Below are 25,321 nucleotides of genomic sequence, written 5' to 3'. Positions count from 1 at the left end.
GCCCAATCATCTCCTTCGTGCATAGGTCATGTATCACACAATGATCAAGATAGAAAGTTATGAAACAATGAAGTTGTTGGGTAAGTTGGGTAACAGATAAGTAATTAGAATCAAATGAAGGAATATGTAATACGTTCGTGAGAGATAAAGTGGGTACGGGGCTGTAATTCCCAATATGTGTAAAAAAAGCAAAACTGCCATTTGGAAGACGAATAGATTGGGTGTGGGAACAAGACTATCCGAATGAAATAAAGACAAATTTGAAACCATATGAAAACTAGCACGAGAATCAATAACCCATAAAGAAGATACTTTGCCTACAACATTTGCCAACGGTGGAATGTCACTAGATATAAATGTGAAATCCAGCCCAAACCTAACCTAGCCACCCTATATGTTTTGGGTGAAAAAGGGCTTGTTTAATGTTTGACCTTGAAGTTGGACCTTAAGTATCGTGTTGTTATCCGTGGAAGGTCTAAGGAAGTCAAGTCAGACATCTCCCTTAGTGTAGATCTAAAGACCCAAAATGAAGGAAGAAGTCTTTGTGGGCCATCTCAGTAGAAGACATGGTGTTTGACACGAAACCCATGGATATTGATGATGGTTCTTCCTTATTGAAACCTTACTTGATTTGGAGTTGGATTATTCATTTGTGAAGAAGAACTTGGTTGATGGGCCTAAAGCCTAGTTGGACCTGATTTGAAGACATCCCTCAATGCTAGGTAAGTTGTTTGAAGTGTGGTATGAAGCCCATCCAAAGATATTGAAGGTACATATAAGTGAATCATTTGCATTTAAGGTACTTATGTCACTGATATAAAGCCAGGTTGTTCCGTATATTAAGAAATTAATAGAGTTTGTGGCAATCAACTACTTTAATTAAAGAAGTCCAGAGTGAGTACATTGGGATAAGATGCATGAAGTTTGGCCTTAGAGAATCAACAACTACATACCTCTACCACATACAAATTCATTTCAAGAATAACAACTCATCATTTCATTTCAAGCTTTCAAGCTTGAGATCCTCAAGTCTGAATGATCCTACATCAAGTCTAGATCTCACATAGTTGAAGGGAGAGAATATAAGCAGATGAGTCCTACAACACTACATCAATTGCTACTGTTTATGCAGTTAAGTAGGAAGAGGTAAAACCATAGGGGTAAACTCCTTGCTGAGAGGAATTTGTTCAGTGAACCATCACATACTTCCATCTTAAGAGATTAAGAACAAAATCTTGAACACCTTTATCCAGAAACTCTTTAGACCCTCATCTCTTTCAAGTAGAACATCACCAGGAGACTTCATTTTGCTGGAGTTGACATTGGATATGACGACACGTCAATCTTTGAGAAGGAAAGTCTGTTGTTATCCCTTTTCTTAAGTTCAACCAATATAAGATAATGTACTACACCTACAGAACCAAGATGAACAAAAAGCATACCTCACCCACATCCTTCAAAGGTGAAAGGCCTGTCGCTTGCTTTTCTTAGGTTATGAATGAAGGAGGCATAAAATTTAGCATGATCCTTTAATCAAAGTGACAAAACCATTTTATATTCCTTACAGAGGCAAACCTAAATCTAAGCTAAATCTAACAGGCTTTTTTTCTTCTTCTTTCAAGTCTGCTCTCCTCTTATTAGATAAAAGCACATCAGTCCAGTATTTAGTCCCACTGTATTTTCTTGTGAAAAGTCCACTCTGAGGGGTTGATAGTAGTCTTCCCACTGAATGCAACAATATCATAAGGGGAATCCTCAGAAAATTCAGTTGGCAAAGACTTCTAGTGGAAACTTAGTTCCCACTCGGCTTTCTTAAGAACCTTTAGTATCTCCTCCACAACAATCTGGCTTCCTTCAGAAGAGAAATGAATACCATCTCTGTGAAAATAAAAACACACATCAGTTACGAAATACCCAAGACAAGATATCACCTAACATTTTCAAAACATAAAAAGCCACGAATTTGACTTAAAAATTTTTACTCAAATTATCTTTATGATGAATAAACTTGCACAATGAATATTCCAAAACATTCTCAAATGACAGTGGCCTTCATCTGCTCCGCTTGGCTCCCCACCCAAAAAGAGTTAAATAGAAAAAATATAGAAGAATAGAAAACAGATAAACTTTTTATTAGCTTGGAAAGAATTATCAATCTTTATTTGTTTATATATTTTATTTATCAATCTTTATTTGATGTATGATGCTGCAACATACACTGCTATCTAACTTGGATGATTTCGAGGACTTTCTTGTTGCCATGTGGATGGACTTGAGCAATTTGCTGCTTCATCCTCTCTACTGCAACAAATATATGTGGTAGAGTAGGGTTTCTCTGCTGATCTACCATCCTCAACACATGCACCATAGGCTCAAGCATTGTCACCACTATTCTCACATTATGTCAAAAAATCTTATTGAGTATGGTAACTGTGCTCTCCTTCTTCCCACAGATGAAGAACCCTCCTAGCTAAACCACTGCGTTGATGCAAACATGCTCTTAAGGCCAGTCTTTGTACTCTCAAAGCTTTGTAGTGCTATCCAATTAGTAACAAATTTGGTTATGCCTGGCCTCAGTAAGTCACCTTGACACTTGTCCCTCATCATCTTTATTGCATATGTGTGGTTATAGATGAAGGTGTAACTTGTCGGGCTTGCTCCACGGTCTTCTTCACAAGCTTGACCTTTCTGATGTCTTTCAGCATTAAGTCAATGCAGTGAGCAATACATGGAGTCCAAAAGAGCTTATATTTGTCCATTCATCAAGGCATCAATACAAAGTCATAAAGTGTACATGTAAATATGTAATGTAAATATATGTATTTAAAAATAAAAATTAATACTATATGTTTTGATATTTGGAGTCCTCTTGCATCTTCAACCCAACTTTCTTGTATTTGGAGCCATTATCAGTCATAGTTTGGATCTCATTTTTCACTCCAACCTCCTTCACCACTTGCTTAAATAATTTATAAATATATTTTGCATCCATCTTATCACCGAATGCATCTACTAACTTGAGGAATTCAACATGAAATTGATGATGGATTGTTTAGTAGGACCAGTCCCATCATCAGCCATCACCGTCACTCCATAATGACCACACATGGGCTTTAATCTCTTAATATACTCATTTAAGTCCTCTTTATGCTTAGGCAAATAGACATTATATATTTTATATGGAGTGGGTCCTTGTACACCACTCCTAGCCTTGCCTATCTCCTTAGTAATATCCCTATAATAGGGCCCTTGGACTGTATGTGTTGGAATACTATGGTAATAAGCCCATTTGGAGAAAGCCATCCCCACTTTTTCTTTCCCACTCCCCCATAAGTGCTTCAACTTTCTCTGCTTGTGCTCATGCCTCACAAGTAGGGTTGGATCATTGCGATGAATCTCCAGATCTGGATTTATAGGATGTGCTGACAAACCTCGACCCCTTGTAGGGGCCCGTGGGATAGGAACCTCCTGCCTCACACTCTCACTCCTCCTAGGGACTTGGGAGCTGCTTATGCCTCCCATACATTCTGGTTCTCTAGAGGACCCACAATCAAAAATACCTCTGTTGCCTCCTCATGTTATCAACCCTCTGTTGCTCCCTACTCATCATCATCGCTCTCCTGACCTGTTCAGCCTCTGGTTCATGATCATATCCATACTCTTCTGGCTCATCTAGACCATAATCCTCGGGATCTGGAAGATCATCAAGCATGCATCCTCGAACTCCTCCCTCTTTGTGTTCTCTTCTCTTTGCTCTTTTGCTTTCTCCCACTAATATATGAGGTCATTGCCTTCTTGACCTCTACGGGCACCTTTTGGCACCCTACTACATCCTTGTTTCCACCAGTTAGATGCACCTTCAGTCTAGAGGCCCCACCTCCTCTTATTTGTTTCTTACAGTAATTACACTCGCTCTTCCTCTTATCAGCTGTCAATGGCCTCCCATGTTGCCAAGTTATGTCTGACATCTTTGAAAAAAAGTGTTTGATACAGGAAATACACACTATCTTAAAAAGCTCCACAATATGCTCAAAAAAGTACATACATGCTTCTAATAATAACCTCATAATTTTAAGTATAAAAAAAATAAGTAATTTTTAACATATAAATAATTTAAAACTATATAAAATACACACTATCTTAAAAAGCTTCACAACATACTCCAAAAATTACATACATGCTTCCACTAATACTCTCCTATTTTTAAATTTAAAAATTTTGACCTTGGGCTTAAAAAAAAAGGTTTTCCAACATTAGGTAACCAATTCCTCAATGGTGGGATCTTTAAAGTGCATAACTGAAGGGAGAAAGTGTTGGCTCCTATGACGCTTCTTCGTAACTTTGCCAGATGGGCCTTGATTTTTCAAATTGAAACTCTGGATATAACCTTTTTTGAATTTCTTTTGTGGGTGTTGTGCATGGACAAACTTGTGTGATGAGGACTCCTTCATTTTTGACAACTGCTTGGACTCCTAGATTTTGGGCGGCATCATAGTAATCAACTATTCTTTTTGTAATATTTGGAGCTACTAAAGATATACAGTGTATCTTGGGTTGACTGAGATACTTCAATGCTCTATTTGCCAGTTCTTGGTTTCTGACTTATGGATTCTACTACTTGACCAGGTCTTCTAGGTACTGTAGCCTTTGCCTTCTTCTGCTTCTACCTTCTGATGGCAGTTGTTGCTGGGGCAATGATGCTTGGTCTGAGGCTGGTTTTCATAACTATTCACCCTATGAAGTAGGGAATCTTTTCTCAGTGGTTGTTGCACATTTTCTTATCATTGTTACTTGTTGCTGTTTTATATCCTTGTTTTTAATCTTCAATTTTACCCTTTCTTTTCCAGGTGGGGAGGAACTCTTATGAATTCGTTTCTTTTCAATGTTGGACTCATTCTCCTTTGCTCGATCAGGTCTAACCTTGTTTGGCATCCTAAACCTTTTCTGGATATCAAAGCTGTAGATTGACCATGTTTAACTAGATTGAGGCTTGTCTATGAGGTTCATCTCATCATCAATCAGATAAGAGCAGATAAACATGAACTGAATATTCTGAAAAAGGACTCATACAGAAACTAGTGAGCCCTAAAGATTAATATCTTTATGGGTTCTGGCGTATGGTTTGTGTCAAGAGAACAACTTTAGTCATAGATATAGGAACCTGTAGCTTGCATTACCACCTGAAACGGTAAATTGAGGACTCATTAATCATGAAATAAGGCTCAATTAGTGACTTTTTAATATGATGGATCTTCTCAATAGGTACCATGTCATCTTGTCATAAAGACTCTGCTTTGTTTTCTGGTTCTTTTGGGAAAAGATAGTTGTCATCTGTCCGCGATATGTCAAATGGCTTGATCTTTCAGAAGATATCCATTTATGAAGATCTCTAGAGGTTTTCCTTGTATCCTCATTTTCTGTTTGTTTTATCCTTTTTTGCAGTGTGATTCAGTTCTGTTCTACTGCTTTTGGTTATTATGCCCAAGCAACTGCTGCCCAAGAAATATTTGGCCACACCTTGCAGTCTCTTCGTGGAATTAAATATCTGTACATGTGAGTTACAAAACTTACAACTAAATATCTATACCTTGCAGTCTCTTCGTGAAAAAAATACAATTATCTCAGTCATCCAAGCATAAACATTGAATCTCTTAATTATCTTGTAATATTTTCAGGGATGGAGAAAAAAAGAAAACAACTGGCAGATTCCAGCTTTCTAATTAAGTAGTGCTTCTTGGAAGAAGATTGGCTGCGAGACTCTCACGTTCTCATAGTCTTATCATTTATCTTGAAGTGATATTCAGAGTTGGATGTTAATGGGCTGACTTTGTTTCAATATGGTGATGTCAAAGTGTATCAATTAGTATCTTTTTTTTCTACCAAAAAATAAAAAAAAGTTAGTATCCTTTTGTGTGGTAGAAGTAAATTCATTCATATAGATGATATGAATTATACATAGGTTGAGGATTGTATCAGCTAGGTGATTTCAAGAGATTTATCGTCTTATTATATTGACCAATGCATTTAGGGCAATCCAATAGGGAAACATCTAGATATGTATTGTATCGGTTATATTTAATATGTATATTGATACCGTGGAGGAGGCTGTAGATGTAGCATTGCGCTTGGGGGAGGAATTGACTGCTAGTAGGATTTTCTTTTGTAATAGCTCGACTTGTAGCCATGTTGTCATTAGATTTATGCCACATGTAAAAACGAATGGAAGCGAAGTATCAATGTAACTATCGGTTATTTATATTATGCTTGAGACCTTATAATTTTTTAAATTCAATTTTGTAAATATGTAGAAAAATGTTAAATATTCCTTCTGAAAAAAAAAAAGTTGTGGGAATTTTTATTTCTTACCCAGCAAAAAAAAAAGTTAACAATCTAAATTTTGACATTTTTTTTTTGAATTTTTAAAAATTTTATAACAAAATTACAAATACTGAAAGAAAATTAAGAATGCGATTTGTCATACACCAATCAAATGGAATCTAACAAGAAGGACACCAAGGGGTCATATCCATTGGAAAACTTTCCAAAACTCTGATAAATGATGTGAACTGTTGTACTTTAGCCAACGCATTCTGGGCCCGCACATCAGCCATTGAAGCTTCGAAATCAACGTAAAACAGATACTCAAAATGCTTTGTTGTCCCATCATTCGCATCATCTACCACCCTGATTGGACGGTTCCTGTGCGGCCTATTCTCGATCTTTGTCAAACTGATATTCTTCAAAACAAACGCAGACAACACCTTGAACAACTCCGAAGTCCCCTTGTCATGAGCGAACACGATACTGGTCTTAAAAGGCCGGTCCGTCCAGGGAATTATCAGTTCACGAGCTAACATAACGAACCGGGTCACATTCCCCGAACCGTCTTGAATTCCATCAGCTAGAATCTGCAAACCGTACAACTCCGCCGCGCGAGCGCTCGCGATCGCTGCGGTGTCTCTCAATCGGGGACGGGGAAAACATCAAAAAAGAGGAGACGACGGGCGGGAAGGAAAAAAAAAAGTAAAAGAAAAAGGACCAAAAATCGGATGTTGTTTGCAGCGACGGATTCCGCCGCGCCGGCAGTGTCGTCGACGGCTTCACGAGCGACGTTCAAGCCATTTTGGTGAGGGTGAGCTCGCATTGAGCTAGGGCTTGTGGATGGCTGATGACACGTGTCAGGATCTCTTTCTTGACTCCGGGCATTGCTAAGAGGCAATGGTGAACTGGAAGTTGAACTTCCCCGACGATGTGGAGGCGGTGGCGGAGGAGGAGATCGTAGTTCCGGTGGATGCTACCGCCGAGGAGTTTTCTATCGGAAGAACAGCTCTGTCTGCAATCCAGAGTTCGACTGCTTGGAAAGCCACTTCGAATTGGTCGCAAGGGATCGCTTCACAGTTAGGGTAGGCTTTGCCGGCGGCAGCTTCACTGTACGCACCAGGGAATCCTTGGTAAGCTACGCGGAGCTGAGAGCCGTGCATAGGAGCATGGGAGAGATCTGCTATGGTGAAGGGTTTGGGAAGCTTGGCAACAGGGACCAGTTCTAGAGTATTGTGGCAATTAACTGTAGTGATATTAGTGTTGTCGGTCTTTTCAGGGTTAGGGTTTCCCTGCTGAGAAACGACTTTGCTAGCGAGGATTGCGCAGGAGCTTTGTCAGTCGGAGCGGTGATTTGAGCTTAAGTTGCCCGCCGAGTTGTTGGAGGATTCTGGTCGCGAGACGCATTGGACGATGAAGCGAGTAGGGTTCCAATTCTTGGGAGATCTGGTCAAGGGTTTGTGAGGATCTGAGAAGAGGGATTTGGGAGATGTGTTGGGAGATAGTGACATTGCCTGCATTTTCGCTGGCGGAAAGATTCAGATTTTGCACAATGGTAGGATAGTTGAACCCAAACTCGCATGGGAGGTTTTGTTGGGTTTAGTGATGAAAATCACTTTATCTTTTGTTTGAATTCAAATTTGAATTTGGTTGGTCCCACTTAGTGTTAAACATGGGTAGGTGTTTGGTATCATTAAGAGGGTCTTGAGAGAGGTAAATGGAGAGAGAAAAAGTGAGTTTCTAGTGACTTCTAAAGTGGGTTTTTGTCCAAAAACGGGATTAGTTTTTTGGGGTCTTCTTCTTCTTGTGGTTTTGCAAGAAAAGGGATTTCTTCTCTCTTGTGTTCTTCTCCATTGCAACTCCATTGAAGCTTGAGCTTGGATTAAAGGGTTTTCTTCAAGAGCTTAAGGTGGAAAGGTATTCTAAGGATCTTTGAGAGGTTATGTGACCGGTTGAGGTAACATTGTATCACACTCAAATCTTGTACTATTTTGAAGATTAAAATAGTGAAATCCCTCCCGTGGATGTAGCTAATCTCGAATATTTCGGATTAATGAACCACGTAAAATTCTTGTGTGTTGTTTGCATTTCTTTTTCATTCTTGTGGTGGTTTGTTGTTTATTTGCTTTGTGATTGTCTTTCAATTTATATTGCACAAGATCTTGGTTTATTTTGTTAATTTGGGTGATTTGTTTAATCATCCGGTTCCGTGGATAAGGTCTTGTCTTCTACAGTTTTGGGTTGGCGTTTATCCGGGCGGCATATATAGTAGCAATACCTCCCCACCTCCATAATATCAACTCGCCATGCCAACCGGCGGGATATATAGGAGTAATATCCCCCCACCCCATAATATCAACTCCCCATGCCAACCGGCGGGATAAATAGTAGTAATATCTCCCCCACCCCACCTCTGTAATATCAAGTTATCAACTCCCCAGCACACACACTAAAAAAAAAAAAAAAAAAAAAAAAAAAATCCCTCTTCTGATTTCTTCTTCTGAAAAAAAGGAGAGAGAGAGGGTAAGTGGGGTTGTGGAAGAGAGGAAGAAGAAAGGAAAGTCAGTAGTTCGCTGAGAAGCGAAACTTCAAGCTGGGAAATGTATGGTAGAGGGAAAGGGTTTATAAATGGGGAGAGAGAGAAACTATAGGTGAGGAATGAAGAAACAGGACAAAGACTGGGAGTTGGAGTTGGACTGAGGAGCGTGAGAAAAGAGGGTGGTGCGTCGTGAGTGCGAGTGTGTGCACTTGCTCTGTGTCAATCCACCAATTTCACGCTCACAAGTCACACCTACCCACTAGTCTCGGCTTCTCTCTTGTCTGTCGGCGTGAGAGTATAAGTGTACATCTATATGCGTGAAATAAGTTTTTAATCTTTTTGAACATTTGAATATTGTGCATTTAATACACGGCCCTTGTTGCTAAATGTCAAGATCAAAATTGACTGAGATTTTGATCTCGACCGTTCGTCTAGCATGTGGTAAAAGCAAGATGGATTATTGAGGTCAAAATCTCAGCAATGCACGGCCTTGAAGTTGATCCTCCCCCACTTAGAACACCTCTTGTGGGGTCTGATGAAACATAGGACCAAGTACCCTTCAATAGGGTTTCCCCCCCTGTCCGTGAGGGATCTTGAAAGTAAGTGAAGAGAAGTAAGTGAATAAGAGCCAATCAAGGTCAGGACCAAGGATAGGGCCAGCCAGTGTCCAGGGTAGGGGCAGGGCCAATCAAGAACAGGGTCAAGGCCAATCATGGCCAACCCATCTCTACCCGGCCCAATTAAGGCCAATCAGGGAGGGAATGGGCTTGGCTTGGCCTTGTAGGGCTTAGGGCTAAGGACAATAATCCTTGGCCTTGAACTAGGGCTAGGGTGGGAATTGACTCAGATTAGAACATATAGGTTTGAGCTTGGGATTGCAAAAGCCCGACCCTATTGCAGCCCTACCTAGGGGTGTAAACGAAGCGGATTCAAATCGGATAGTAGTAATACCATATCCACATTCTATTATATTCGTACGGATTCGGATAGTATTCTACCGATTTTTGGAAGAATTCAGTCGGATTCGGATGATAATCGGATAGTTATTTTCTTTAGTAGATTCTTTTAAATGGCACGAATACAGATAGAATACAAGCTTTTGACTACTTGGTTACATCTTTATCATTTTATTTGTGAGGGCTAAGTTTTTTTTTTTTTTTTTTGGTAAGGAGGGTTAAGTTTGAAATTTGATCAAATAATTGTTATCCGACAGTAAGAAGGAGGTATACCATATCCGCATTCTATTAGTAATCGTACTAAGATGCAGATGCGAATTTAAAAGCGGATTTGGGTTATCCATTTACACCTCTACCTTACCCTACTCTATTCTTCAAATCAATTACAGAAAACGATAATTTTTAACAAATGGGGGTTACGTATTCATCTATGCTTTTTACAAAAAAGCTTAAACAAAAAAATGAACAGAAAAGCTGAGGCGTAAAGACTTCTTCTGGTCGTTGATAGCCGTGAAGAGTTCAAATCTTTTTATTGTCTATTTCGTATTTCAGTTAGTTAGGCAATTAGGTTGGCCAAAGATTTTTTCCGAAAACCTTTGTTGCATTTATATAAGGAAAACCAAAACAGAAGATTAAGACAACCGAAGAGAGAAAAATACAAGTGATTTATAGTAGTAATGGCAGCTTCCAGTGAATTATTGGAAATTGAAGAGGAAATTGGAAATGAATCATTTGCTAAGCTTTCCAATGTAGCATCTCTGAGAACGGATGAAGAACTACGAGCTGCGATGGAGAGATTACCGTCTCAGAAACGTGCAGCTCTGAGAACGGATGAAGAACTATGGACTGCGATGGAGAGATTACCATCTCAGAAACGTACTTATTTAGCGATTCTGAAAAGAGAACCAGAGATGATTGATGTTCGCAAGCTAGATGAAAAAACTCGGAAACTTGTCGTTCGAGAAGCTCTGGCAAACAACGAACAAGACAATTATGATCTCTTGTCGACTATCAGAGGACGACTTGATAAGTATGTACTCACGATCGATCGATTTAATCATTTTTTTTGTTGTTTAATCTTCTGGTTTTCAATCTCCCTACCCTAACAGAAGAGAAGAGAAGAGAAGAGACTGGACCAATTCTCAAGGATCCAAAATCGCCTTACTAGTTCTTAATTTACGTGATTTCCAACTTCATAGGAATCAGGTTTGGTAACGGAATTGAATAACGCGTTTTTGGGCCTTCATAACCAAGCTCTAGTTGGGCCTTAGTCCAATTTTTCATGGGCTTTGGGTTACGCTTGAAGCCTTAGATCGGATCCTAAAATACATTTGAGAGTAATAAAAATAATGCCGGTTGGTCCAAGTGGTAAGCAACTTGATCCGCTTAAGCAAGATTCCAGTATCGAAACTTTGTAGATGCAAAAAATTTCCCACTACAGCCAGGTGTGCGACCCCGGTCCAACACTGGATTAGTCAGGGCAAGGCCTTGAAAACTGGGGTTGACAGGAAAAAAAAAAAAAAAAAAAAGCTAGAATTTTATTTTATTTTATTTTATTTTGGGGTCGACTAAGGACCCATTGAATAACCCATAAAAAAACACTTTCTGATGTTTTTTATGTTCCAAAAAAACAGAAAATTTGACCGAAAGTGTTTTGTTTTAGCTGATTATTTTAATAAATTAAATTTAGGATAATTTTTGCTCCAAGAAGTTTGTAAGCTAGCTTTAAGTGAAAGAGTATAGAAATATAAAAACTCTTGTAAAATCCTACTCATCGTCTTTTTACTTTTAGAAGTAAGTTTTATACCTAAAATTTGGTGGATTATCAAATGAATCGAAAAAAAATCTTAGAAAGCAAAATATCCTACTAGAAAAATTAACCAATTCAAAACTCAAATTTAAGCAGTTAAACCTCCATCTGGTTAATGGGGTGTATCAAGGTGTGGTAGAAGGACAAGGGCAAATGGAGGAAGCCTTGGCTGATATAATTATAGATTATTAAAAGCGGCATTTAATCAAAAGTCCATAATTTAAATAACAACATAATGGTATGAACTCCCTATAGAAGAAATTAATTTTTAAGATCAATCAATGTTAATTTGTTGAGAAGGAAAAAATAATATTAATGAAGGTTGTTGAAAAATTACAGTGCAGGATTGATGGTTCCAAGCGTGGAAGTGAGGTTTGAGAACCTTTGCGTCACAGCTAATGTTCAAATAGGCAGTAGATCATTGCCTACATTGTTGAATTATTACAGAGATGCAATAGAGGTAAAACAATTACAGTTTTACAGTTTTAGTTTTATTCCATTTATTTCTTTTCTTAGAATCTCAAAGGAAGAATGGTTTTGTAAGTGCAGAAAATTTTAAGCAGTTTGAAGATTTTCCACCCCAAAAAGCATTCACTTAAGATCTTGGATAACATCAATGGTGTTGTGAAACCAGGAAGGTAAAATAATTTTTTAAGTTTTTTTTTTTTAAATGTAATTTTAGAAAGTGACTTACCATGAAAATTTTCCTTTATAAATATGTTCTTAGTAGGAGGTGTTTTGCTTATTGTCCAATTTCATTTAATTTGTTTTTTTTCTCTTCTATTTGTAGGATGACCCTACTTTTGGGACCACCCAGCTCAGGAAAGTCCACCTTACTTTTATCTCTCGCAGGAAAACTTGACCCAAAATTAAAGGTTGTACATTTCTATCTTATAAAAAAAAAAAAAAAAATTGTTATTGTAAATTCAAGTGCCTTAATGTATAGCCTCGTAACTTGTGGTTCCAGCCAAGCCAAAAAAAAAAAATCATTAAAAGTCTCTCTAGTAATGCACATTCTATGATGAAATTTTTTATGATATTGATCTTCATTCTTATGCTAACTACTTTATTCTATTTTATTTTAATAATTGAAAAAAAATTTATTAACACACTCTAATATGTTAGAGTAGGGGAAAGGAGTGCTGCATGGCTACATTGAATCCCATGCCCTGACATAGGAACACATGAAATTGAAATCCCATTCCCTGTGACAAAAAAATTTATAAATTTTTCTTTTTTGAGGTGGACACTAAAATTTATCAAGATGCCCGTGAGCACCACAGCCAGACTCAAATAAGACTGACATATAACCAGTTACCCAAGCGCCCCACATGAAAGACAGGAGACAGGCAGAGAGGCTTGCACGAGCTAATGGTATTTTCGTTCTCCAACAACTTTAAAAATTATTTTTAAAAAGGGTCAATTGTTCAATTTAGAGAAAAATTTACTTTGATAACTGAAAATGGAACACTTTTTTAACATGTCAAATGATTATGTTAGCAAATGCATGCTGGTGGTTTCAGGTCTGTGAAATTAGCAATACCGACAATGTTTGCTCTGGAGTTATACAGTGAAATGCAAGGATTATGAGGGACAGTAGTACATGTCTGTGTTGAAAATCTACACACAACCTTCATTGTGGATGAGTTTTGTCACTTAATAGCTAGTTTTGATTAATTTTTCCACAATCTAGGTGTTTCAGGCAATAATCTTGTCTTAGAATCAATGCCAAGAACCTCCAACCTGCTTTGAACCCTGAAATATAACATTGTTAATTAATTGACAGGGTTGGAAAAGGGTATATATCCTTTCCCTTTCTTATGTAATTTAAGCCCCTAATGTAGTTTGTTCTGCATTTGATCAAAATTAGGAGAGTTTATTGTTTTTTTATATCAGTTTTCGTTTGCCTGTTCTGATTAAAATAGGGAATGTCTTCAACCACAAACTGAAAGAAGAAGAAGAAAATCATCAAGACTTTCTGCTCTTTTTAGTGTAATAATTTTGATATTGATTCAGCTTTTTGGTTTCAGAAAACTGGGAGAATTACATACAATGGACATGAGTTTGATGAGTTCTGCGTACAGAGTACTTCTGCATACATTAGTCAAACAGATGCTCATATAACTGAGCTAACAGTAAGGGAGACACTAGATTTTGCTGCAAGATGTCAAGGTGCTGGCCAAGAATTTGCAGGTTTGTATCTTGTTAATTTTCTACTAAATGATGCCACAAGATTTTAAGAAATGAAGGCAGAAAAACACCAATTGCTTCACTTGATTAACTCAACTCCAAGTTGAACTCTCTTGTTCTCATTTTGTAACTGCTCGATTATTGAATCTACCAACATTGCTGGATTAGCTTGCAGCCTCTCAAATATGGTCAGGCTTTTTGCTTTTGTGTGGTTTTGCATGACCTTTTTTTTTTTTTTTACATGTGCGCCACAAGTTCCCTTTTAGGACAACAGGGAAGAGAAAGAACGAATATTGGGATTTCAGTTACCAGTTGATCTTGCTTTGAACCTTTGAGGTTAATTTCCTGAAAAGTGTTGTATGATAACTGATAAATATATTTGGTAATTGCAGGATATTTAAAAGATCTGGAGAAACTGGAGAAGGAAAAGAATATACACCCCACTACAAAAATCGATGCATATATGAAGGTTCTTCCTCTTCCAAACCAAGACTACAAAATGCCCACTGTTTATCTTCTTTGTATTTTTTCTGAAATAAGCTGAATTGTACAGGCATCATCTGTAAGTGGCAGGAAACATAGTCTTTCTACAGATTACATCTTGAAAGTTTTAGGCCTTGACATCTGTGCAGAAACACCAGTGGGTAATGATATGCTCAGAGGTGTTTCAGGTGGTCAGAGAAAGCGAGTCACCACTGGTAACAGACTTATCCTTTTGATAATTGCTATCAATATATTTGTTTCCCCTCCCCCCCTATTATTACTCATGATCCTTTCTGGTTGTTCCTTTTGAATTCTTCTTCTTGATTAAAAAAAGCCCTTGTTGGCTCTATATAAAAGTCAAATTAAGTCAGAATAGCTTTTTGTCGAGCTTTGCTCAGTAGAGCATTATCTGAACCAGAGCATGATATCCAACTTCCACTCCTAGAAGTCCCTATACATTGGCCTTGAACTTTCTGACAGCTTCAGCTTGCTTTGTACTATTCATCCTAACTGTTCAGTCATTGGTCTTTCTACATGAATGAACCTTCTCAGGTGATTTCCTACAGTCTTTTACCTATTAGCATTACTGCCACCATTGACATTGGCTAGAACGTTCATTTTGATGTCCTAGTTTGTCTTCCTCAGTCTATAATCAAAGGTTTTGGACTTAAAACTAATTTTGTCCAGTGAATAATAATATTAGTTGATTGTTTTTCAAATTCAGGTGAAATGATTGTTATGCCAAGAGAAAAAGAAATCCACATTCCTGTCTTTCCAGTGTTAGAAAACATCAATTTCAATATCATCATTTTGTTTCTTATCAACTTGGACTTCAGAATTATCTGTTAAGTTTTGTTTTCCAAATTCAGGTGAAATGATTGTGGGGCCAAGAAAAACTCTTTTCATGGATGAAATATCTACTGGTCTTGATAGCTCAACAACCTATCAAATTGTAAAATGCACTGGGAACTTTGTTCACCAAATGGGAGCCACTGTCTTGATGTCTCTTCTCCAGCCTGCACCTGAGACATTTGATTTGTTCGATGACTTGATACTATTATCTGAAGGACATATTGTCTATCAAGGACCTCGGTCAGAAGCTGTGAGGTTCTTCGAATCATTAGGCTTTAGACTTCCACCTCGTAAGGGGATTGCAGACTTTCTTCAAGAGGTATTGTTATGTAAAAAGTCATTGGAGCTTGTGTTTCTTGCCCACTTCAGTTCTTGCATTATTTGAATTTGCTCTGCTTTCAGGTTACCTCCAGAAAGGATCAAGCACAATATTGGGGTGATTCTTCAAAACCATACGTGTTTCTTCCCAGTTCAAGGATTGCAGATGCATTCAAGGACTCGGAGTTTGGACGTTCCTTGCACTCCACTCTTGGAGTTCCATATGATAAAACCAAGAATGTTCCTTCAGCTCTTGCCCAGACAAAGTTTGCTGTTTCAAAATGGGAACTCTTCAAAGCATGTTTTGAACGTGAACTTTTGCTAATGCGCAGGAACAGATTTCTTTATATTTTCCGAACATGCCAAGTATGTTTTACTTTCGATCTTCTGCTTCTGAAGCTTACAACTTTATACAGTTCAAGTAAATCCCGCATTAACTTGAAATGAAACTCATTTTTATCATGACTTTATTTATTCACAGACTATCTTTTTCCTAGATTAATTAAGACTGGTCCAGTTCAATTGGTCTCTCTCTACCCTGTTGCCATCTCCCCTCCCCCTACCCTTGTCTTTCTCTTTTATTTTGCAAGTACTGACTGAAACACACTTTCAGGTTGCATTTGTTGGAATCATAACATGCACAATATTTCTACGGACAAGAATACATCCTACAAATGTGATGAATGGGAACCTCTACCTTTCTTGCTTGTTCTTCGGACTTCTGCATATATTATATAATGGATTTACTGAGTTACCCATTACCATTAGTCAACTCCCAATCTTTTATAAGCAAAGAGATAATTTCTTTCATCCTGCTTGGGCATGGTCCATTCCTAGTTGGCTTCTGCGTCTGCCTTATTCCATCATTGAAGCTTTTGTATGGTCTTCTGTTGTATATTATGCAGTTGGGTTTGCCCCAAGTGCTGGGAGGTACGTATTCTTTTAACCAGCTTTACAAATTTTTATTTATTTCCTCAACTTTTCATTGTATTTATCTTCTCTTTTAAATGTCTCTAGGTTTTTTTGCTTCATGCTCCTAATATTTTCAATACACCAAGTGGGAGTGGGCTTATTCCGAATGATAGGTGCTCTTACACGAGATATGGTCATTGCCAATACAGTTGGATCTGCAGCTTTACTAATTTTTCTTTTGTTGGGTGGATATATAATACCAAAAGGTTGGTCTACTTATTTTGTTCTGACAGTTTTAATGGTAATAGGAGTTATCAGCTTTAATATAATGATTTGGTGGTTTGTTTATAGGACTGGTCAAGCCATGGTGGGTATGGATGTTTTGGTTATCACCATTGCAATATGCACAGCGTGCAATTTCAGTTAATGAATTTACTGCTACAAGATGGATGGAGGTTTGCTCCTTTTTGTTTAAAATGGCCTTTCCTGCTTCATAATTTTCATGTCTCTTGATTTTTGAATGCCGTATATTCTTATAATTTTTTCATCTGAAGTAGTTGACCTTATGCTATTTCTTTGGCAGAGATATTTGCATGGAAATAATACTGTTGGACACTATGTTCTTCAGTCACACGGTTTACCAGATAACCCAAACTGGGTTTGGATTGGAGTTGGTATTTTAATGGTGTATGCGCTGGTCTTCAATGTTGTGCTTACTCTTGCTTTGACTTACCTCAATCGTACGTCTGAAAGCACCTAGTGATTTTATGGATCATAATATCTCTCTGTTTAAACAATATTGCATTAATGATCATAATTTTCTTGTTTACTGCAGCTCTTAGAAAACCGCAAACAGTCATTCCACTTGATGCTGTGGAACAAACTTGTGATAGTGGTCAGGGCACATACTCTAAAATTTATGTCAACAGCATATGTACTGTCTTGTATTATCTAAGTCAGAAATTTTGCTCCAATAGTTTACTTACCCTAATGCATACAGGTGCAATAAATAGTGAACTGTCTAACCCAATACACATATCTACTCAAAATAAATCAGCAAAGAAGGGAATGATTCTTCCATTTCAGCCATTATCATTGACATTTCATCACGTCAACTACTTTGTTGACACGCCAAAGGTAAAATTTCCAAGAATAATTGTTCACTTCAATTCTAAGAGAATGCATATAACAATTCTTTGTTTGTGTGTGATAACAGGAAATGACTGCCAAGGGGATTCCGGAAAAGAAGCTACAACTCTTGTCTGATGTTAGCGGAGTATTCTCACCTGGTGTTCTTACTGCACTAGTTGGTTCAAGTGGAGCAGGAAAAACTACTCTAATGGATGTGCTTGCTGGTAGAAAGACTGGTGGGCATATAGAAGGGGAAATCAGGTTATCCGGTTTCGTGAAAGAGCAAAGCACTTTTGCCCGAATCTCAGGATATGTTGAACAATCTGATATCCATTCACCCCAAGTTACAGTTCAAGAGTCATTATTATTTTCTTCAAGTCTCCGCCTTCCAAAAGAAATCAATAATGAGGATAAACGAGTAAGTACTTGATATTGCTTTGTGATTAGATAAACATCTTGTAATTGTCTCTAATATAAAATATTATTATCATGTATTATAGGAGTTCGTTGAACAAGTGATGCAACTAGTAGAGCTTGATTCTCTACGACATGCTTTGGTTGGTGTGCCTGGAAATAGTGGCTTATCAACTAAACAAAGAAAACGCCTAACAGTAGCAGTGGAGCTTGTCGCAAATCCTTCCATTATTTTTATGGATGAACCCACATCAGGATTGGATGCTAGGGCAGCAGCCATTGTGATGCGAACCGTTCGTAACACTGTTGATACTGGTCGAACAGTGGTTTGCACAATACATCAACCAAGTATTGATATATTTGAAGCATTTGATAAGGTGAGTATAGCATATATGTTCAAAAAATATCAAGAAATCATAATTTTACTAGTATGAGTTCTCATAGAGTTTTCCGTCCTTGTGTATATGGTTTAGCTACTTCTTCTGAAACGTGGGGGACAAGTTATATATGGCGGGGAGCTTGGTAGGAACTCACAAATTATGATTGATTACTTTCAGGTACAACTTAATTCTGAAATTTTTACATTTTTGTTTTACTAGTTGTCCTGACTGAAATAATTTCCTACATAAATGATATCATCAAACTAATTTTGGTTTCTATTTTAATTCTCTGAACTCCAATCAACCACTTTGAATCTAGTTACCAGTGTTATGAAATTTACTTCATTGATCTTGATCTATTATGACTTATTATGAGTATCTGATAGACAGAAATGCTTAAGAAGCTCAAATTTTCTATTTCTGGGTTCGGAAGAATGAGATCAAATGCCCTAAATGAGTAGCTGATCAATGTTTCTTTCCTTGCATAGAATATTAGGGGAATTTATCCAATTCCAAGTGGCTACAATCCAGCAACTTGGATGCTTGAGATCACTACACCTGCTGCTGAACAGAGAATGGGTCAAGATTTTGCACACATATACAGGAACTCTGATCAATACAGGTGACAACCAACTAAATAAAAATTTTCTTTGAGAACACAAAACATAGTTTGTATTTTCTCTAAATTGCTGACATGTACTTGTTCTTGGATGACACTTCTCACTTTACAATCTAATTTTATCAATTCATTAATGCAGGGAAGTGGAAGCTTTAATTGAAAGTTTGAGCATCCCACCTGATGGTTCTGAGCCTCTAAATTTTGCTTCTACACATGCACAAGATAGTATTTCTCAACTTGGGATATGTTTATGGAAGCAAAACCTTGTGTATTGGAGAAGTCCTCAATACAATGCCATGCGGTTATTCTTTACTGCATTTAGTGCCATAATATTTGGCTCAATATTTTGGGATGTTGGTTCAAAAAGGTAATTTTTTTTCTTCTCCTTTGTATGCTGGGGTTTATATTGATATGTTGTATTAACAATTTATTTTCTATAATTATATCTATAGTTTCTTGTAACTTTGGATCAAAGAAGAAATTTCGACCTTGCAAAAAAAGAAATTAAATTTTTTTAATTATTTCAATATATATTAAATACAGTAAAATTACATAATTCACACAAAAAAAAATAATTCAACACCATCACAGCAATATGGTGTCTCAACTCTTACATACATTCATTTGAAGCTTATACATGTACTATACATATACATTTTTAGTGATATACATAATTTAGTAAATAATTTTTAATAACAGAAAAATAAAAAAAATAGTAGGAAAAATCAAAAAATAATTTTGAAACTATAAATTCATAGATCAACACTCTAAAGTAAACATACATAAATTTGCAAGCAATCTAAGATGATTTAAGGCACAAATGAAACAAAAATAAAAAAATGAAGAAGTTGGTTTGAGAATAACTCACCTTGCAAGATTTGAGAAAATGCACAAATGGAGAAGCAAATCTAGTATTTGAAGGAAATGGAGTTGTAGAAATTAGGTGTAAAAAGGGATGAAAGCAAGAGAAATTAAAAAATAAAAATAAAAATTCAAAAACAGGTCGAAATCTCCAGGGGCAATATTGCTCGATGCATTGCTCGATAGGTCGAAAATGAGTTGACTCGTATCGGTCGAAATTTTGACTCGTATCGGCCGATATTTGGACTCGATATATCGGTCGATACGAAACAATATCTGGCATTTTTCGTGCCTCTACCGTATTTTGTTTCGATTTGAAATTTTGCAGGCATTTTGATCGAAATTTCGACCATTTTGATCGAATTTTTTTTCCATGCTTTGGATGTTGTCTCAAGCTTTTCACTTCATTCATTTACAGGGAAGTGTCATCGTGAAAATATCTTCCTCTACTTTTATGAACAAGCAAATCCCAAATCTTGAATTCTCTAATTTGTTAAAAAATATGATAGAAAAATCTCCTGTATAACCATAACTTCAATAGACAACTAACTTGAAGAAAATCATAGACCAAAAATGTGTGAAAGCAGTACTGGTTACTGAGTAATTGAAAAATAATATGGAAGATGAACATAAGTTGAGTAAAGGGGAAGGAGACGTAGGCACACCACAAAAGGTCTGAGAAGTTTACTTTGCAGTATTGAATTTGGGGAAGGAGACGTAAGCACACCACAAAAGGTCTGAGAAGTTTACTTGCAGTATTGAATTTGGGGGACAAAATATTACATTCAAGGCACGGCGAGAAACTTGCTTTGCCCCTGAGAGATTAAGCTTGTGGAGCTTTCTATTATAATTAGAAAATTTCTATTGGAGCATTTGGAAAATAAAACAGATAATAACCAAGACAAATCAGGACTCATTAGATTTCCATGTGGTTGAATTGAAGGACAGGGAAGGGGGGAGGGACAGACTAACGGAGAAAAATAGATATAGAAATACCCAAAACTAATATGACCCTTACCTTTATTAACCTAAGATCAAATGCTTTCTAGGTTTTAGGTGAAAATAGGGATGTCAACGGTTCGGGTTGGGCCGGTTTCGGGCTGGACCTAACGGTTTGGGTTCGGGTTGACTAACGGTTTGGGCTAACGGTTTAGAATTGGTTTACTAACGGTTTGGGTTCGGGTTTACTAGCGTTATGTTTTGAGTACCTTGTTGATGTGTGGAATTTATCAAGAGCATGTAAACACATATAAGCATTAAGTCCTCTTCAAATCTCTTGTGTTGGGTGTTCAAAACCAAAATCTTTTTTTCTACAAAGAAGTAAAAATTATTGAACTAATATACAAAAGAAAGCTAGCATCTTGATGAATTTTAGTGGGTTGTATTTGCTTATTCTCATTTCCCTTCTTGACACTTGTAAAAATGGATCAAAATAAAACATTAAAAGATTTTCAAATGATAATACACTTTCTAAATATTTACTAAGCCCGTCTTCCAAATGGTGAAGGCTTGGATAGGCTTGTTGTTTGCATATTCCAAAGTAAAACAATTAAGAAAACAAATAGAAACTTGGGGGTTTTCTTGTCTTTCACATTTAAATTTATTTTATTTTCTTTATTTATAACGGGTTTAACGGGTTGGTTCGGGTTCGGGCAAACGGTTCGGGCTAGCGGGCCACACACGGGCTAGCCCGGCCCAGCCCGAACCATTGCGAGCTGAGGTTGTTCAGCCCAAACACAGCCCATTAAGCTTTGGTGTGGGCTGGTTTGGGCTATAACAGGCCGGTCCGGTCCGGTTTAATACTTCGAGTTAGGTTTTGACACCCCTAGGTGAAAATTACAAATGTCCCGTTGTTAAAAAGTCACATTTGAATTTTAACCCAATAATAGCCTTACAGCATTTGGTTAATGGTCTACTGTCACAACAGAATTTTATAACATATTCATGAACTCAGAAACCCCCCTCCTCAGTACTGAAATTTCAACTGACCTAGTGGTTGAATGTGGAGACAATTTATTGTCTGTCTTACTCAGGCTACCCTGAATTACAATTGTGTGTGATCGAATTCTCTCCACTAGGTTAATTTGAAACATCTTCTGTTTATAATTTACATCTTCTCATTATAAAACCGTGCAATTCTATGTAAAATTCTAACAATTCTCACCTATGGCTGCATCTCATATTATTCTTTTCATTTGTGAACATGTGCATAATTTTGTCTGACGCACATTTCGGCAAGTTTTGTAATATGATTCTGGGGTGTATTCTATATTAGTAGATATTTGCTTGTTTTCCAAGCCCTTTCTAACTACAGCAAAATCTACAAAATTCGTAGCAGTCAATAGGTTGAATTCTTGATCAAGAAAATCATTGATGACTTCCTATATTTCAGCTTCCTTGTAGATAAATATCCTGGCATCATTATGGCTTACAATTAATTTCTCCTGTCCAATCATTTGAGTCCTATCCTTAATTCCTCTAACTTACTTTGATTAGAACCTACAAGAACATAGGCTTTCTTTCATTGCATCAAACAATCTACAAGTATGAAGTTTCTCCTTGTTGCTAAATGGTGCTAAAGTTTGAAACTGATCAAGTACCATCTCTTCAATGTTTTGTAGGGACACAACAGAAAACTTATTAATGGTTATGGGTGCTCTTTATGCATCATGTTTTTTTCTTGGGATCAACAATGCTTCTACAGTGCAGCCAATTATTTCTGCAGAAAGGATAGTCTTCTATAGAGAGAGAGCATTTGGAATGTACTCTCCATTTCCTTATGCAGTGGCTCAGGTACGAATATTGGTTACTATATAAGCACAGTTCCTGTTATGTAAACTAATTAGTATATTACTTTTTCTTGTTGGCAGGGGCTGATAGAGATTCCATACATTGCTATGCAGACAATAATATTTGGTTTCATCACATATTTCATGATCAATTTTGAAAGAACAATAGGTATTGTTTAAAACCTATTTTCCATGTTATTTTACACTATGGAAGCTGATTATAATTTATTTTACCCAGTCCTTAGCTGTAGACAGATCTTAATTAATAGTGAGCTTACACTTGTTTCATAAGTAAGATCTAGCTGGAATAATTTGACCATTCAGTTCATATGATCTGTTAAGCAGGTGAACATTTTTTGAAGCACTCATTTGGTTGGTTTAGTGGTTTTCTATCTCCTGTTGATTGCTGGTAAATAATAAATTAGCTTTCTGATTTAGTAATGTATCTTGTATTGCTTTTCTTGTATAAACTAAAAACGTAAACAATATCAATTTTATAGTTTGTTTCCATTACCATGTTTTGAACATGTTGTTGCTAGTGCTACCTTAAAATGTTCAAGACTCCAAGCCAATTAAGAGTTTCAACGAAACTAGTCCGATAAATCTTAATTGAATTGAATAGATACAATTTAGCCAATATGCTTCAAAATTGAATTGTCTGATAAATTAGCTAAGTTGTTTTAAAATACAATGGTTTAACACATGTATTTTGTTTTGCAGTAAAGTTTATGTTCTACCTTCTGTTCATGTACCTCACATTTACCTACTTTACATTCTATGGGATTATGGCAATTGGTCTCACACCAAATCAGCATATAGCAGCTGTCATTTCTTCAGCATTCTACTCATTATGGAGCCTGCTTTCAGGTTTTATTGTCTCAAAACCAGTAAGTAATCTACTATTCACAAGCCATCTACTTTTACTTTTCATGGTTCCATCTAAACCACCAACAAAAAGCTATAAAATCATTTATCATCTAACCTTGCCTTCTGCTTATCACAGAACATTCCAGGATGGTGGATTTGGTTTTACCATATTTGTCCAGTGGCTTGGACCTTAAGGGGTATCATAAGCTCTCAGTTAGGTGATGTGGAGACTCTAATCAACGAATCTGAATTTAAGGGATCTTTCAAAGAATACATCTATGTCAGTCTCGGCTATGGGCCAGGAATGATCGGTGTTTCTGTAGCAGTGCTCACTGGCTTCAGTATCTTCTTCTTCTGTATTTATGCACTGTCGATCAAGATTCTCAACTTCCAAAAAAGATGAAGCGGCACAGCTTTGGGTTTGCTTTGAAGAAAAATAATTTGGTCAGAGGTGAAGGGGAATGAACAAGTAAAAGAACAATAATAATGTGTTGTATTATTTTTAATATAAAAAAATGATAAATGTTTCATTTTATTGGATTTATAAGTACAGAAAACTTTCCTTTATTTATTAGGAAAGTGTTTTTTATTTAGTTCCACATTGGAAATCAAGAAGTCTGTTCCATTGCAAAACTTGAGAAAAACAACTTTGAGTTGGGCTACTTTGGATCTTGGGAGACGGTTCGTTGGTACCTCATAGCACCTTCAAGTGAGGCGAATTACGTATTAAGGACAATGATTATAGTAACACGCCTAGAAGTTCTTGCTTTCATACTGTGATCTCGTGATCTTTTCTTTTACATAATGATGGTTCATGCTCACTTTAGATATAATTTTTGTAGTATCATCATTGTTCATGTCAAAGGCCCTATACAAAAAATTATTAGGCGTGATAAAGATGATTTTTCGTCATTTCTCTAGTTGTCTCTAATTTGAATTTTTCCATATTATTTGCTCATCTCATTTGAATTCTTTCCATTCATCATTCCTTCCATTTGAATTCTTTCCACACCATCTCATCCTTCCATTTCATCATTATCTTAATTTGGCTTAATTGGTTTCTTTATTAAATCCTTTCCATGTATTGTATTTTCATACAAACATTTCTAATGTATTGTATTTCCATGTTTTATATATTTCTTCTATTGTTCATAGCTACCTATATAATAGCATGGGATATATGCTGCCCATATATTTGAAGTTCTCTCATATGAAATTATTCAACCATTTTTCCTACTGAGGTTGTTTCTTAATATGGTATTAGCCTAAACACACGATTCTACATTTTAATTAGACACGTCTTCTTTTTCCTCATCTTCTACCTCCTTTTCAATGGCTACTAATACTAAGTCTGCTGATTTGGATTCCTCTCCTACGATTTATTCTCCTACTGCAATTGTGGTCCTTTCAGCTGTTACACCATCTTTCACCACATATCAGTACCATAAACTTCTATCTCTGTTGAAATCTAGTAACATTCCACCATTGACAAATGATGTAGGTAAAGTATCTTCTTTATGGGTTATTGATTCTAGTGTTAGTCTTCATATGGTTTCAGATTTTTCTTTATTTTATTCAGATAATCTTGTTCCCCACACCCAATCTATTCGCCTTCCAAATGGTGGTTTTGCTCCTGTTACACATATTGGGAATTGCAGCTCCATACTCACTTTATCTCTCACAGACGTATTATATGTTCCTTCCTTTGATTATAATTAGTTATCTGTTACCCAACGTACCTGATGAACACATTTATGTGTGAAATCTTAGGGCATAAAGCATGTATTTTATACACTTTGAGTGGAGCTACCTTGAGTTTTATGTTGTTTTTGTAGATTTTATGAATTTTCAGGACTTGAGCGAATATTTGGAGTTTTGGGTA

At 36.7% G+C, this 25,321-nt stretch overlaps 2 protein-coding genes, 1 long non-coding RNA gene and 1 pseudogene across 3 annotated transcripts in view; 2 read left to right on the top strand and 2 right to left on the bottom strand.

The window, feature by feature from the left end:
* Positions 1-1,271: 1,271 nt before the first annotated feature.
* LOC149008245 (GDSL esterase/lipase WDL1-like) overlaps positions 1,272-25,321 on the bottom strand; it is a 44,987-nt gene continuing 20,937 nt past the window's right edge. The window contains exon 6 of the mRNA XM_089165745.1: positions 1,272-1,878. Coding sequence (XP_089021871.1) covers positions 1,782-1,878 — 97 coding nt within the window. The 3' untranslated portion in view covers positions 1,272-1,781. The remainder of the gene's footprint in view (positions 1,879-25,321) is intronic.
* LOC149008248 (uncharacterized) lies at positions 4,632-5,549 on the top strand. The gene is made up of 3 exons (XR_016175333.1): positions 4,632-4,741; positions 4,848-4,913; positions 5,443-5,549. It is a non-coding gene; the product is annotated as an uncharacterized LOC149008248 (long non-coding RNA).
* LOC149008247 (arogenate dehydratase 1-like) lies at positions 6,380-7,905 on the bottom strand (annotated as a pseudogene).
* On the top strand, positions 10,491-23,842 carry LOC149008246 (ABC transporter G family member 31-like). The gene is made up of 24 exons (XM_089166049.1): positions 10,491-10,843; positions 11,963-12,083; positions 12,173-12,261; positions 12,414-12,498; positions 13,654-13,816; positions 14,206-14,282; positions 14,367-14,511; positions 15,166-15,467; positions 15,551-15,832; positions 16,080-16,396; positions 16,484-16,644; positions 16,730-16,833; positions 16,962-17,118; positions 17,214-17,264; positions 17,379-17,515; positions 17,595-17,927; positions 18,010-18,300; positions 18,397-18,480; positions 18,792-18,925; positions 19,062-19,289; positions 22,405-22,576; positions 22,654-22,746; positions 23,298-23,459; positions 23,576-23,842. Exons 1-24 carry the CDS (start codon positions 10,491-10,493, stop codon positions 23,840-23,842), a joined length of 4,308 nt encoding a protein of 1,435 aa, XP_089022175.1.

The sequence above is a fragment of the Hakea prostrata genome, chromosome 8, assembly GCF_041222555.1.
Source record: "Hakea prostrata isolate BN-2017 chromosome 8, UWA_Hpros_2, whole genome shotgun sequence".
Taxonomy (NCBI): domain Eukaryota; kingdom Viridiplantae; phylum Streptophyta; class Magnoliopsida; order Proteales; family Proteaceae; genus Hakea; species Hakea prostrata.
This window is presented reverse-complemented; position numbering and strand designations above follow the sequence as displayed.

What these genes read in the sequence shown, in the direction of transcription:
- LOC149008246 (XM_089166049.1), top strand. Translation starts at nt 10,491, where the DNA reads ATGGCAGCTTCCAGTGAATTATTGGAAATTGAAGAGGAAATTGGAAAT. An exon ending in ATTACAGAGATGCAATAGAG is followed by an intron (nt 12,084 to 12,172) that starts GTAAAACAATTA and finishes TTGTAAGTGCAG; the next exon opens with AAAATTTTAAGCAGTTTGAA. An exon ending in TTGCAGACTTTCTTCAAGAG is followed by an intron (nt 15,468 to 15,550) that starts GTATTGTTATGT and finishes CTCTGCTTTCAG; the next exon opens with GTTACCTCCAGAAAGGATCA.